The sequence below is a fragment of the Epinephelus lanceolatus genome, chromosome 13 (assembly GCF_041903045.1).
Source record: "Epinephelus lanceolatus isolate andai-2023 chromosome 13, ASM4190304v1, whole genome shotgun sequence".
NCBI lineage: Eukaryota > Metazoa > Chordata > Actinopteri > Perciformes > Serranidae > Epinephelus > Epinephelus lanceolatus.
The window spans coordinates 31,913,122-31,929,724 of NC_135746.1; the positions used below are offsets into that span (position 1 = coordinate 31,913,122).

Sequence of the window (16,603 nt, forward strand, 5' to 3'; positions counted from 1 at the left end):
CTATTTAAAGCTGCAGTCAGAGTTCTGAGATGTTTTGCCTGTTACATTTTTTTTTTTCAGTTCATTTTAAAGTTTTCAGGATGACATTATCAGATTTTTTTGACCTTTCAAAAAGTGTCCCGAGAGACAAATTTTGGGAACCACTATTTAACATCACTTTAAATCTACTGAGCATGCTCAGAAGATGCTGTTTCCTCATCTGCATCCACCCACTTTTCAATCTGGAGCTGCTCTTGCAGACTGTGGTGAGGAAGATGATTTTTATAACCTTTTATAAAAGATAAAACAAGTTTTTCAAGTGTTACTTATGTTGGATGCTGTAAGTATTCCCACACTGACAGTTGCAATTGTGATCTATGTTTGAAATTTAAGATCTAATTTGAGATATGAAGCATATTGTGTTTATTAGGTTACAGCTGAGCCTGGGTCACATGAGGGAAGTCTTTATTTTATTTTATGAATTTTATTTCTATGTGTTTTTAAACTAATTTTATTTATCATTTTCAAAAAAATTTATTTAATTCTTTTCTTATTTCCATTTGTTGTTATTTTCATTTTATGTTATTTAGATTTTACTTATTTTACATTTATTACACTTAGTTAACACAAGGTCACAACACATTTGTTTTATTGATTTCTTTTTCATTTGATCTTTTGTCTATTTTGATGCACCATCTTACATTTTGATTTTTTAACAATTTAATTTTGTGTTTTACACATTAATTCTTTTTTGAAGTCCTTTTTGTAAGTTTTATTATATTATTTTAGGACAAATCAACTCAGTGTAGTTGCTGACTGCTGGAAACGGGAACTTGTCTGCGTGTGTGTGTGTGGTCATGAATATAGAAGACAGTCTATTGAAGGCAGCAGTCTGAATACCATGACAACTCCCAGCAGCCTCACATGTATTCCCAGCAGTGTGTGTGTGTGTGTGTGTGTGTGTGTATGTGTGTGTGTGTGAGAGAGAGAGAGGCAGTCAGGCCATTATAAAGTGTTCAGGGGGAATAAATGGGATAAATGTGGAGGCTGTGCGGTCTTTGTGGCAGTCGGCTCGTCGTGTGTTTGTTTGCAGAGTTCGACCACCCAGCAGGATCCAACACACACACACACACACTGACAGCTCAACTCATTGTCACACACATCACACATTCTAAGTGGAAACCAAAACTTAACCAGACATTTAAACCCTTCTGTAATGTCACAAAATTCAAGAAAAATCAGACAGATGTCTGGTCAGAATTTTTTTTTTTTGATACCTCTCACACTTATCAAGTCATTTACTCTCATACTTAACAATCAACGCCTTATTTTCTTTTTAAACTTTGACAAAATGATGTCCACCTCAAAGCAGCCTACATCAGTTGATCAGTGACACAGAATCAAGAAACTCTAAAATTTCTTGACACAACTTGACTTTCACTCAACACAGTACATTTTTGGCATATTTTAAGAAAATAAGGACTCATTAACAGACTAAATATCTTGTAAAAATGTAGTTCTTTGCTGTGTATCCGAGCTCACAGCTGAATTCAGCATGTGTGATTTATACAACCGTACAAACTCAAGAAACACAAAGTGAAATACACAAACACCAGACACTAAAGCCATGTTAGCTGCTCTGTAAAGCTGTACTGTACTACTGTTAGCAGGCTAGCATTTGCTAATAAGCACTAAACACAAAGTACAGCTGAGGCTGATGGGAATATTATTAATTTTGCAGATATATGGTCATAAACCAAAGCACGAGGGCACATTGGACCATTATATAGCATGGCTAAAAACCTACAAAGCAGACACTACTGTCTAAGATGAAGGTTACAGTTTCAAATAACTACTTTCATTGCTGATTAATCTATGTAATTAGCTGTTTAATCAAAAGTTAACTTAAGTACAAGATACCACATGTAAATTATATATCAGTTTCCCCCTGCTTCTGCTCTTCGTGCTAAGCTAGGCTAAACAAGTCCTTGAAACTGATCCCTTAAACATATTTAAATGCAAAGTCTGGGCTCATTTTATCTGCACTGACATGGGTTAAATGCAGATTGCTGAACAAACTGAAAGAAATATGAAAGGAAAATAAATAAGCACATGAAGGATTAAGGGGATGAGCGTTTTCACAGCAGATGTCTTGAGACGACATTATGGAAAAATCACAGGTGTTACAACACTAAGATGGCTCTGATCTGTTCAAGCGTCCCAGTGAGTCATGACAGTGTGACAGTGAGTCGACATGCATAATACCAGGACCCTAAACTGACACAGCTAAATGGAATTCAGCCACCTGATTTTATTATTTACACCTGTGCTTCTGTGACATATGAAAATGTCTGTGACACTAATTACAGCCTACAAACAAGTGTGGCCACCACACAGTAATGAAGAGCGGTGCTCATAGGAGCAGAAATCAGCTCTCTTGTGGGAGTGCAGATCTGAACTGTGTTTGTGTATCAGTGAGTCCATCAGCTGGTGTGTCAACACTCTGAGAGAGTTCCAGTGTTTGGTGTGAGGATTAACTCTGACAGCAGATGAAGAGTCAAACAATCTGTGATAATCATTGTGATTTCTCAGGGTGGGTTTGTTAAGTTTATGACTTAATTTTTTTCTTATAATATTATTTTTACACCTTTTTTTAAAAGGGGGAAATACACATGCATAGGTGCAGATATCAGGGGGACGTCGGGGACTTGTGCCCCTCAGTATTTAGCACATGTGCATATTCGTATTCATGTGAATTTGGGGGTGTGAAGGCAAACTCAACTGTTACAATTATAAATGTACACATGTCGGGTATTTTGTAAGTTGATTCCAGTAAGCCTGTAGAGCCATACGTATTTTCCCACCAGTATTTTATTCCTGCTGTATGAGAAAGATTTAAAAAGACAATTAGGAGCTCTGATTTAACAATAAAAATAAAGTGTAAAACAGAGGACAGTAAGATATCACTGAATTAAACAGGGGACTCAAGACCCCAGTGTTCCTAAAATGCTTGGCTCCTGTACATGTATATGAATATTACTAAATTAGACTTTTTTTTTTATGGACCTTAAACTCATGTTATCTTATTTAAACTTTTCATTTTACATTTATTTTGTTTTGGTTTTTTCACTTTTGTGCAATTAAACGTGTTGATTATGCTTTAATTTCAAAATTGTGTAAATAAATGGTTTTTTTTTTTTCAGTGTTGTAAATCTATATAAATCTTATTTTTTGGCACATTTGTATTGCAATGCTGATATTTTATGCTGCGTAAATAGATCTTATTTCACACAGTAACAAAACAACACTCATTAAAGTATTTTTTAAAGCTTTTTCTTGAGTTTGAGACACATCTCAGGCTAACCATGTAAACAGGAAGCGGATCAGTGACTCTGATAAATGTAAATGAGGCGCTTCTTTCTCTCTAATCCTCCATCATTAAACATTCACCTCCTCCTGCAGCTCCAGCATCTCTCTTGTATACGCGCTCATTTTGCTGGAAAAGGGTATAAGCGCTGCTCCGGGGTTTTTTTTTTCACACCCTCAACCACTTGACCCTCGGGACCCGCCTCCGTCCTTTTTAACGGCGCTCGCGGGCGCGCGGGCGCACACACACACACACACACACACACAGTTAAAAAGGACGGATACACTCTCTTAATGTCTTCCCTCATGTATTTTTCATGCTGGTAAATCCTCTCCGGTCGGCCCGTGCAGCTCCGGGCTCCCGCAACGTTTAACGGCATTCATGGACCCAAACCCTCCGCTGTCTGCTCCTCTTTAACGGACTGCAGAGGCTGTATCATCGCGGGACTCGAGCCCTGGAACTTCTTCTTTTTCTCTTTCTTTTCCCCCCTCCGCGTCATGTCTTTTGGCACCAGCACAAAAACGGGCTTCTCCGTGAGGGATATCCTGGATCTCCCAGACTCGACCGGGAGATGCGGCTCCGGGACCGAGGAGACTGAGGAGGACGACACCGAGGAGCCCTCCGCGGAGGTGTCAGGGGCGGAAAACGCGCAGAAATTGGGATTTAGCGGCCGGAGTTTGTGCGGGCGCGGCGGCAGAAGCTACGGCAGGTGGAGCCGCGGATCCGGTAACCTGCACTTCTCATGTGAGGACACGTGTTTTTCAAAACATAAAAATACAATAAAAAGTTAGTATATTAACCTCATGTGGTTTATAGCATATCAGTCCACATCTGACACGCGTGCGTAATTGTCAAATAAATACTAAACTACACTTATCATCTTAAAAATCGATGACTACTTAAAATATTCAGTAAATCCAGAGACAAATTTAACATTTCAATTATAGGAATGACAGTAGATCATCATTTAATCCTCATTTTTGTCCGGACAGTCACAGACATCCGTGCGTAACTGGAGACCGGCTCTTTGTTTCCATACACATTACACTGTCATTTTATAATTAAATCAATGCCTCGTTATTGATGTTGATTTCTGAGCTCAGCCACACTGTTCGGAATTGATGCCGATGTTTATTTTTGGTCCTTTCAAGCAAGGACAGCAAGTGAAGAGCTGTCCAATCATCCAGACGCACGCTGATTTTAAAAATAGTGTTTTTGTGAAGGGAGTTCAACACGGAGTTTGAGTCAGGATAGTTCTTGGAAAGCATATTAACAAGACGAAATAAAACAACAATCTGAGCTGTATTTATTTGTCCTACTTTCAGTATAAACGTTTATCGATTTCTGATGAAAAGCAAATGAAAAAAATAGTCTGTCGTTGTTTTAAAAAGAAATTGCTTTTGGTTGGAGTTTCTGAGTTCCACTCTGTGTCATCAGAGCACTAACAGTAATCCGATCACTTGCCCTGTCTCCCTGCAGTACACGGCATTTCCTTGGACTCCCGCATCGAGTCAAAATCTCCCGAGCTCTCTACAGACGAGTCCCCGGACGCGGAGAGGGATCCTGCGGGCGGCACTGCGCAGAAGAGCCGCGGTAGAAAGCGGCGGGTCCTCTTCTCCAAGGCGCAGACCTTTGAGCTGGAGCGCCGCTTCCGGCAGCAGCGTTACCTGTCCGCCCCGGAGCGAGAACACCTGGCCGGGCTGATCCGCCTCACCCCGAACCAGGTGAAGATCTGGTTCCAGAACCACCGCTACAAGATGAAGCGGTCCGAGCACAGCCTGCAGGCGCTGCCGCTCCTGCCGGCGCGCCGGGTCGCCATCCCGCTGCTGGTGCGGGACGGGAAGCCCTGTGATCGAATCACAGCGCAGGAGCTGGAGGTGACGCTCAGGTCCGGCCTGAGCCTGCCTCTGTGTGCCTACTCCCCGCTGCTGCACCCCGCGTACGGCCCGGAGCATCCCGGGCTGCCTCAGCAGCACCCAGGGGTGCAGCAGCTGGCGCACATGTACCACTGGAGCTGGTGAGGCCCGGGCCAAAACTTTTACTGAGGGACAGGATCTCTAAAACACCAAGAAGTCCACTTTAGAAGCTCGAGTTCGGCCTTAAAAATTATGTTTAAATTCGCAAAAAAATGTCATTATTGGAAAAGTGAGAAAATTACATATTTCTGAATAGAGTTTGGTTTGTGCCAGGATGTGAGAAAATGAAAATGTTAAAGTTTTTTAAGCTTAAGATTTTCTATGAGTTGATATGACCAGATTTAGGTCATTCACTCCTGTAATGGCGAACTCCCTTTAAAATGTGACCCTGTTCTGTCTCGTACAGCTTGGGAAAATGATCAATTTTAATTTTTATCCACACAGATAACAAAAGACTTTTCCCCCACCCTGACGCGCAAAACGTCTAAAACTAAACTCCTTGTTACATAGCCTATGGGAATTAAAGTCAAACTGATCCTAAAACAGATCAAACCAAACCTTTTCTTGTTTTGGGGGGAGGACTGTGGGTTTGTTTTGTTGTTGTTTTCGTTGTTGTTTCAGCAAAAGTGTCACTTTTAAATGTTTTCCCGTGTTTTATAAATCTATTTATAATGTTGACCGGTGAGTTGTTTTGTAATAAACTGGATATTTATGATGGTGAATAAAAGTTGAAGCAGGTGTGAGAGGTTTCATTTACTGAATCGGATCAGGTTGTGTTTGCTCTGACAGGAATATTAACAATATTTTAAACATTTTTAAATTAATATTCACAGAATTAATTGTATCATTTATTTCATGCATGTTCAGGCACAAGATACAAAACAGTGCTTCATTAATCAGCCTATATAAAAGGACTTGGACTGTAGTCATGATGCACAATCACTATAAACTTTCCAGTAAAAAGTTCCTAATAAATTGACGTTTTGAAGTTTGAAGTTTTGGACAGTTTGTCTCCTAAACTGAGATTAAATTTCCTGCCATGTTATGTAATATTTCTACATTTTTCCTGCAGAAAGAGTGTGTCTCTGTTGTCTAAAAGTGTCTTAAGCATTTACAGTTTGTCACTTTATGCTTTATTTCTGGTGTTAAATATTTAATTAATAGTTTACTATAATAGAAAAATAAAACGATCTATATACAGGCCTGATCAGTCACTGGAAGTAATATTTTAGGAATAAATTTAGGTTATATTTTAGCTAATTTATATTCCTAAAACTGTCCCAAAAGTTAATGGAGTTGGTGCATTTACAGATTTGTTTATCTTAGAAAAAAATATTGTAATGCAGCCTAATGCATTTATAGGAAGTAAAAGCCTTCATTAAGGCTAATTTATTTATTCTTTCAATAGCTTTTTTTCCTTAGTTGAAATATCAGAACAAATTCAGCAGCAGCATTTAAGGCACTGGGTCCCAAAACTGACACTGTCTCATTTTAAGAGGCTTCAAGTCACTGCAGCTATCATGTTCATGCTATCATGCCTCAATTAGTTAAGGACCGAGTTGAGTTGTTTTACTTTTACTCTGAAGTCAAGGGCAGGTTACCTACAGGGCAAAGTGGGCAACAAAAGTCCCAAATTCACTTTGATTTAATTAATTTAATAAGTTCCACACATAGCATCAAACAAAACTGCAAATTGTTATTTTTACACTTTGGTTTTTGTACAAATTCAGCAAAAGAGATGGATAATTATCAACCAGAAAGTTTCAGGAACTAGAGAAAGTGACATTCGGAACTGAAATGAGAGCTAAAAGTCTCTCCTGAACATCTTTGTTTTTGTTTCCACCACATCTGAAGAACTGTGAAGAAAAATTAGACCCTTAATGGATTAAAACGATGGTGAAAACAACATTTAATTATGTGATGTTCTTTGCATTTACTGTCGCCTGATTCTGGTGTTTGAGTTGGATGTGAAGAATAAACAAATGCAGGGGAGGAAGAGGGAAACTGAAAGCCTCGTCTGTCTCAGATCTGCCTCCTGTTTGATGGTTATTTCTGCTTTTACAGCAAATAACCACCATGGAATTGTTAGTAAGTAAAGTTTATGAGTCATGAAGCTGACAACAAAGGACTCTCATCCTGATATAAACCTGGAGCAGGGACCGGTTTGCTCCATAGATCTACTGCACAAAAGTTAAAATGCAGGTTTAGTTCCTCAGTTCCTTAAAAAGTTCCTGTTCCCTGGGAAAATTTGGTCAAATCAGGCGAGCTGTTTCCCTCTGTTTCCAGTCTTTAAGCTTACTAACTTCATTTTTATTTTATTTTATTATAACTAGTTGACTTAAGCAGTTGTGTGCGTGTGTTTTATATTTCATGTTGCTGTTTGATCATTGTAGTTTCATCAATACTGACAGAGCATTTGAGTTTGATTAATATAAACTTTTTAGACTGAGCAAAGAGACTTTTCTTCGTTATCAAAAACAAAATACTTCTTGAAAATTGGAAAATGTCCTCTATAAAAAGAATTGGATTATTATTTTATAGCACCAGATGTGTCTTAGCTTCAGTCCTTAAGTTGGTTGGGGGGTTTTATCATCTTTGGACTGAATATTTTGTTTTCTTTTCAACATCTGTCAGGATTAAAACATTATTTCCACAGCAGACGACTTCATTCACAGAGAGAAAACCAGCTATTTACTGTGTTGTGACAAAGAAAAGAAAGACAGACCCCCCTGTGTGTGTGTGTGTGTGTGTGTGTGTGTGTTGGGGGGGTGTCTAAATACAGAGGTGTCAGAGGTCAGCTCATCTCAGAGGGATGATGTCACAAGAGGAAGGGGGGGGGGGGGTGTCAAAGCTTTGAGACAGTTATAATGTGTCACCTGCTGCTATAAAAGAGGAGAAGAAGAAGAAAAACTGAATGATACCAGGATGAGGAGAAGAGGGAAAACAGGTCCAAGAGTTTGAAGGAGCAGTCTTTTTTCATTTCACACTAAATACATAGATAAAGTGTTGTGTGCGTGTGTGTGTCAAAGCCTTCTATATCTTCTCTGTCTGTGTCACATGAGCTTCATTATTGTCCAAATACTATTAAAAACACATCAGTAATCCACACTGCTGCACTGGGTGACATGTCCCTTCATTACCATGGACACACACACTGTAGTTTATTCTGACTCAATCCCATGTACACCGTCCTGCGGTTTGAAATACACACAAGATTATTTAAAATTTAAACACATGCTGTAGCAAGATTTTTGACATTTGTGAAGCACTGAAACAATCAGTCATCTTCCTCAGATACACAAGGGAAGGCAAACGACACTTACATGTAAATTAGTTCACACAGTTAGCACACACAAAATCAAATTCAAAAGTAACTCAATATAAAGAGCATTGCAGTAACAAGAAAAAACATCAGCCAGATGCAGTCACGGTTTAGTAAAAAGAAAGTACATGCTGAACTTATTTTAGGCTTTATTCGGCAGTTATTATAAATCACATGGGTTTCGCAGTAAATTGGCTAAAACAAAAAAAAAGGTACTGGCCTTTAAGGAGCTTCTTTTTCGCATAAACCCATATTTGGAACAATGTCTGTAATTTTCTCTCCTCTCTGAGTTTCTTTTATGTTATGTTGCTTTGATCAATGCTGTAGTAAAAATATTTATGTAGTACTGTATATTCTTTATATTTCATTGAGCTTGTTTCTCATTTTATACCTTTATACTGAAGGAAACATCATCATTTTATTAGTGATTATTTTAGTAATTTCTTCTCACGTCTACCTGACTCTCATGTCTCATATTTGAGTTTCAATACAGAATTTCCCCATTTCTTTCATCTCTTTATCCTTTTATTATTTCTACATGTGAACCGTCTATTATGACTTTGTATATATGTATTTTTATATATATTTTGTTGTCACCCTCTAGTTATTTTTTTTTTTTTTTTTTACTTATTTAAGCTTGGTGTAGTTTATTCATGCAATATTTTTTCATTTGAACTCATATAATTCAAAGATGTAAAATGCAGCGGGCATCTCATTTGTTGTTCATAATGCAGTCAGCAGGTGGCAGCAAAAGCCTGATCAACACGTGCTTTTGCCGACACACACACACACACACACACACACACACACACACACACACACACTATAATATACCCCAGCCCCTTAACCATCACTATTAATAAGTAACCCTTAACTTATCCTGGTTTTCTCAACCCTGCACACCAGCAGAAATGTCCTCTCTCTCCAGGTTTAAAACTCAAACTGGTCGTCACAAAGATAGACACACAAAATGGGACGAAGCAATTTTTGTCCAGTCTCTATCACATCTATACATCATTCGTTGTTTCAGTATTGATCAGGCTGTTCATTGCTCAGTAGATTTAAAATGTGTCTGTGGACGGCCTGAAACTGGAAACTGAAGTCATGATTCGCCATAATACTAATGACTGTGTTCATACAGTCTCTTTTTAAAGTAAGTACGTTAGTAATTTCCTTCAACAGCTGGTCACTGTAGTTTTTATCAAACAGGAATTACAGCTTTTGTTGGGGACTATTTTCAGCGGCGGATTAATCCACATTTGGTGCTCTACTGAGTATTTGTGGCCGCAGGACAGTGTTTGTGGAACTGAGTCAAAATAAACAACAGTGTGTGTGTGTTCATGGTAATGAAGGAACATGTCACCCAGTGCAACAGTGTGACTCACTGATGCGTTTTTAATAGTTTTTGGGCAACAATGGAGCTCATGTGGGCCAGAAGAATAAGATATCAGGCTTCAATACACACATAGTATTTGTCAGAACATTTTTTTCAGGGTCTCTAAAACATTTTTTTCTTGGCTTAAGTAGACAAACACTAACCTGATATTTTGCAATACGGGTGACTTGCAGCACTGGGCATGTGAAGTTTGACTCATTACAGTTCATGGATGATGTCTAGCTTGAAATCTTGTTTGAGTTGCAAGAAGTTCCCTCCATCTGAAACACACAAACTCAGCACACAGGTGAATGATATTCGATACAATAACGATGTGTCACCCCCTACTGGTCTGGAGTGGACATGGTAACTTCAACAAGAATACAAACACCAATATTGGCCTTTTTTGTCCCAGTAAGAGAAACACAGGTGTAAATAATAAAATAAATATTGGCTGAATCCCATTTAGCTGTTTCAGTTTCAGGGTCCTGACAACTGAAATGTCTACTATGAAAAATACATTTTGGCTTCAATAGTCATCAAGTAGCTGCTTCTGAACCAGTGAGGAAGAATGAAATTAAAGCTCCCCTTCAGATCCATGTTTTATGGCATAAAAAATTACTCTGCTTTAAATAACCATTTGTGTTAGAGGTTCATTTAATTTGTTAATAATTCTTAAATTGACATCTTCTCCTTCTCATTTTTTAGAAAATGAGTGTATGAATGAAGATTGAAATATTATTCATTTCAAATGTTTAACTAGTCACAAGATGTTTCATTGTTTAATTCTATGAAAACTAATTTGCAACACCAAACACATTTTAAAGGATCGACTCCCTGTTTTCAAGTAACGTATTGTGTCTGACAAACTGCGAACAATTTTGATACTGAAAGTATCAGTAAAACATTCCCTGAGAACAGGGTTCTATGGTTGACCCTTAAATGGGATCAGGTACATCAATTTGCTTCCTGACTTTATCACTGACCAAAAAAGTTGTTTGTAATTTCATGTATCTAATGGTGCACCATTTTCACTATAACAGTGGGGGGTCAGATGTGCAGAACACATGACATGAAGCAAACTACAGCCTGAGCAGCTGAAGCAAAATGTCTCACCAATAATCAGGGGCACAAAAAAGAATACCTAGGTCACTGAGGGAACAGGAAAAGAAGTGGAGAAGCCAAATATGTGGCCAAAATGAAGTGCAAAGAAGCACCTGGTATGATAGGCGAAGCTCAGTGTGGCAAAGGTGGGGAGCTGGGCAGACTATTGAATGAAAGCCACTGTAGCAGGCTGAGTTTTATAGCGGAGATACTGGAATCGTAGATAACGTAAGACATCCATTGGTACCAACCATGTCATGCTATCTTGTCCAGAAGCAGCTAAATAATGCTCCAAACGGAGGTTAAATTTTGGCAGGGGAAAAAATGGCATTGTAATTTTTCATTATGGTGTATTTACACATTTCTGCATACTGGGGTCCCTAAACAGTCTTGGAGATACGTGAACTGGGTATGACTGGAATGCTGTCGAGTCAGTGAGTCCAGTTGTATTCATGTGTGATGATGTTATCATCCCCTTAGTGGACATTTCATTGCCCATATTGGTATTAAAGCCAAGGGTGGATGTGAAGAAAAGACATGTGATGGATGTGAAGTGTTGGTGCTGGAGAAGGTGTGAATGAGGCAGCCATCAGGAAATACTTAGTTCATAATGGCTGGCCTGTTGCATCACATTGTTAAGGTTAGAGAAGGATCGTGTTCCTGGTGTACTGCAGAAAAATCGACTTTAAACACTAGACATGATAGAACAATCAATATTTGACCCAAACTCTGATCTTTCCTGCCTTAAATGTAACTACAGACCTGAAAATGGCAATTTAAATGTAAAACCTTTGCCTCTGAACATAAACCAGACAGTGATTACATTTGACAACATCATTATAAAAACAATTTAAATATTATTTCTAGACAAGATTTCCACAACACATTTAGAGCACGTTTTGAGTCACCGTATCTTAATAAAGAATGTGTTGAATTTAATTCAACCTGATTGAGCTATCTCTACTGTTCTGTTTAGGGATCTTATGCTAAAAAAAAACGTCCACTAGATGTCGCTGTGTCTTTCAGTTTGATTTTTCAAGGAAGTCTGGTAGAAAAAAAGAGTCACTGCAGACATGAGGGCTCTATGTGGTGGGATGTTTAAAGGTAGGCATGGTTATTTAACATGTTACAGTTTCAGAGGTCTTACCAAAGAAATTTAATGTAACATTATACAAATAATAAAAATCTAATAAGGGTCAAATCATTTTTAAAACATGCCTCTTAAAATGTACTGAAGCAAAGCTAATCTAAATAAATTGAGCATTTGCTAAGAAAAAAACATCTGATCATTCAGGTTTTTTGAACGATACATGATACATTATGGTGAAATACTTTTAGAAGTATACATTTTTACTGTCTAATGCCACGGTCAGCCAAACAGTTGAATCCTTTTATAGTAAAGGTAGTGAGGCTAGTATAATAAATTTACAGTTTTTATAAAATATAAAAGGATATATTCACTGTTGTTAATACCATACATTTAATGTTATTCCATTATATATTTCATGGAAAAGAAATCTATCAGTATAATGTTTCACCATTTCCGAGATGTTTTCAAAGTGCTGAAATGATAAATATCTAGAATACATACATGGAAATAATACTAGCACTGGTAATAGTATTAATTCCATGGTCACAAATTGATATTTGTTGGTATTCTTACATATTACAAGCATAATAACAGTACATGATTTGTAATTTTGATTTGTTTTCTTTCTGTTTTGCCATTACCATGAAGGGCCATCTCAACCGTTTGGCTGAGGCCTAAATTAAAAAACAAACAAACAAACAAAACCCTTGATTTTTGTTAATATAGCCCCAAGGAAATATGAAACGCAAAGATAAAAATCCATTGCCTTTTTTCTCAGGAGGACATGAAAGGGTTAAGATAAATATTGCACAGTGACGGGTAAAAACTAGTTGTGATGTCATAAAACAGTTGGTACATCCAGGTGTTAAAATGAGATTTAAGGTGAGCGAAGAGAAACTTTCCATCTTCAGCAGGTGAATGTGAAAACAAACTGCACAAACATCATCCTGCAGAGTGACGCTCAAACATCCATGTGAACAAACAACATGCAAAACAGACAGGTACTCACATTTTTTACTTTTAAGGTAGCAGTACTACAGAGTAAAAATACTGCTTTACAAGTAAAAGTCCTGCATTCAAACTCTCACTTAAGTAGAATCAAAATATACTTCAAGTACCAAAAATAGGAGCACTTATTATGCAGAATGGCTCATTTTAGAATCAACTTATTTTACTGGATTCACTGTCTGTTTTCCTCAGAGTCTGGCAACTACCAGCAACACAGGACACACTGTATTTGTGTTGACCAGTTACCTCAGTCGATCCAGGTAATGGTAAACAGTGGAACAACTGAGGTAACTGGTCAACACATTCTCACTCTGACCATGTCACATATTGATGTTTGGTTTCCAAGTCCAGATAAGTTGTGCAAGGTACCCTGGGTGTGTTGGTTGTTGACATTCGGGGACACCATGTCAAGTTCTGCCTGTTACATGCATTGTCTTTTTTCAAGACACTCTTCCACTTTCACAGGAAATTTAACGTTTACATACTGTGTCTTTCAAGATAAATGCACTAGGTTGGTACAACACTGCAAACTGATGTTTTTTTTTCCCTTCAACAACAAAAACACATGGTTAGGTTTAGAAAAAGAGAACAGGGTTTGGCTTTGGAATCTTACGGGACGCAAACATTGCTCTCTCGGGTGAAAGTCGTGGTTTGTTGTCTGCAAAGTGATAATGTGTAGTGGAGTAGAAGTATAAAGTTGTGTATAAAGTGGATGCTTAACCACAAGTACCTCAAAATTGTACTTAAATACAGTACTTTAGGAAATGTACCGAGTTACTTTCTATCACTGTTGGAGGGAATTAAAGGAAAACTTCGCCCATTTTCAAAATTCATAGGGTAAGATGGAGGAAGATGCCCCCACCCCCTTAATTCCTCTCCTAAATCTACTCTCAACATATGTATTGAATGGCTATGCTATAGTGCAGTGGTTCCCAACTAGTTAAGCCACGGGGTCCAGATTTCTCCTTAGTCATTAGGTCAAGGTCCACACATTTTAACATATTCAGTGACACACTTGCATTAGTCATCGAGCCAGTTTGCTGTATCTGTAAAGCAGCCATCTGTTAGCTAATCACTCTACAGCAAATGAAGTGCATTTTTTACTGACTTGACATGTTTGCAAGTCACTTGCAGTCCATTTAGAAAGGACCTGCAACCCATTTTTGGACCCCGACCCACCAGTTTGGAAAAATTAGCATTCATTCAATCATTAGCATTGCTAGCTATCTAGAATTAGCCAACATTGTTAGCAAGCTATCTGGAGGAAGGCATCCTGAAATATAAACAATTAGCCTGAAGGAAAAGCTGCAAGGCTTCTAGATCATCCATTAATGGCTCAGGGTGGGGATTTTTTTAATTTTATTTAGTTAGACAGCTCGTTTTGAGCTACCAATTTATTTCTCCCAACAGTGTGTTGGTTTATGCATCATCATCCTACACATATTAAACTTATATCCAAATATTTTTAAGTTTACAGTAAATTGACTTTGTTCTTATGGGGGCTTCTTCCTTCATATTGCCCTGTATGCTGTTTCTGTGGTCTAAGACGAAGATCTAGATAACACTGAGAGCACCCAGGGGAATGTTCTGAGAATATGAGCACATTTTCTGTGTCAGAAGTAAGAACACTACAATAGAAGAAAACATATTTGGTAAAAACTTTAAAATTTAAAGAGAGAAATTAGAAACAGACACTAAACATGTGAAAGAATAAAAGAAGCCAAAAAATGAACACATACTGACCTCACGCTGGCTCTCTGGCGCTCCCATCTGTAACACAGGGTGCATGGTACAGCTGTCTCTCTGTTCAGCTTAAAGCTAGACTGCTGCGTATCTGCTCAAAGGCTGGGGTCAAACGTCTGAGTCAAGTTTCCAAACTGTGTACAAGAATGTTGTCTCTGGCTGATAATATTACATCTGACCCCTCTCACATGTTATCTAAAGAATATTAGCTTTTGCACAGAAGACTCAGAGTCCCACATGTTTGACTTAACAGCCTGAGGAACTCATCTGTTCCTCAGTCTGTCAACCTATCAAATCAGGGTATGGCTTCTGAGTAGCCTGGGTCAAACATTGAATGTAATATGTTGCACTGCATTCACTGTCTGTAATGTCTGTTGTAACACACACACACACCCACACACACACACTAACACACAGCTGAAGTCATGTTTCTCATGTTTCTTAATGCGTCTTTAGCTGCCAAGTGGTGCTGAGTCGCAGCCTTGACCTCCGTCGACCCTCAAACAGACTCACTGAATGATTTCTGAAGATCACTTCTTCACACGTGACCTCTGACCTTTCCCTACAGGCTGTAACCAGGTTAAGTTGGAGCCTTTTCTCCCCTCACTAGTACAGACTGAAACATGATGTAGCCTGCCCTTGATACAAAAAATTAAATAAATACATAAAAAAACAGCCTCTTGCTTAACAGCTGATGTGTTGCAGAAGAAAAGCAATGCAGAGAAAGTGAACACCTTTAACACGCATTATTCGGAGCACTTGGGCGAAACTGGACTTTGGCTTAAGCTGAAAAACGTATATATCTTAAAGGAAACTGTTAAAATCATTTACATTTTTTTCTTGTTAGTACAAAACAGTGATGTGTAACAACATACATGACATGTTAAGTAATAGAATAAGTTATATTTGTTCCCTAAATATAATGTGCATTTGTTCCCCCTCAGTAAAACATTAAAGTAGCAGAAGACTTTTATTTTGACAAAATCAATAACATTTAAACCACAAATTGATGCAAAAAAGGCACAAATTGGTGCATAAAATTCACCAGAACGGAGGAAATTAAGTGTTTGATGCTCAAAATTCTCCAGCAGTTGTGGCCACTAGAGGGTTCATCACATCACCTCAGTGAGAGTCCTCCCTCTCCCTCCTCCTCCCTCTCGGTGTGGAGTTATAGGTCAGTGCATTTTTCTACGTTTCAGGAGCCAGGTGGTCTGGATGCCTCCCCCTGTCCCCCACTCCATCCCCCACCATTACTCGCTCCTGGATGGAGTGGGCTGCCTTTTCAAGAGGCGCTCAGGGGCCCCAGCTGCTTGGCCTAATGCTCCTCCAGAGAGCCGAGGATTAAACTGAGGGGAGACGGGCAGAGGAGCAGAGTCTGCAGAGGGGAAATGAAAGGAAGCGAAGAGGCAGGAAATGTAAAAGGAGGGGTTAGAGGTTGTAGTGTCCCCCCCATCTCCTCCACCACCTCCACCTTCAGCCCCAACCTGAGACATGAGTCGACGCCAACAGGTGGTTTAACCTGAGGACCAGGTCTGGAGAGAAAGAAACTGGAGAGCTTGTCGTCAGTGGTGCGGGAAGTAGCCTGCTTAGATGTTTTACTTGAATAAAAGTATAAATACTATAGAGTAAAAATATTCTGTTACAAGCACTAAATTCAAAATGGTACTTAAAGGTCCAGTGTGTAGGATTAAGGGGGATA

General features: G+C 38.6%; 1 protein-coding gene across 1 annotated transcript; it reads left to right on the forward strand.

The window, feature by feature from the left end:
- Nucleotides 1–3,609: 3,609 nt before the first annotated feature.
- Nucleotides 3,610–6,000, forward strand: LOC117271040 (homeobox protein Nkx-2.2a). The gene is made up of 2 exons (XM_033649118.1): nt 3,610–4,090; nt 4,826–6,000. The coding sequence occupies exons 1-2, from the start codon at nt 3,844–3,846 to the stop codon at nt 5,365–5,367; spliced, it is 789 nt and encodes a 262-aa protein (XP_033505009.1). The 5' UTR covers nt 3,610–3,843; the 3' UTR covers nt 5,368–6,000.
- Nucleotides 6,001–16,603: the final 10,603 nt, after the last annotated feature.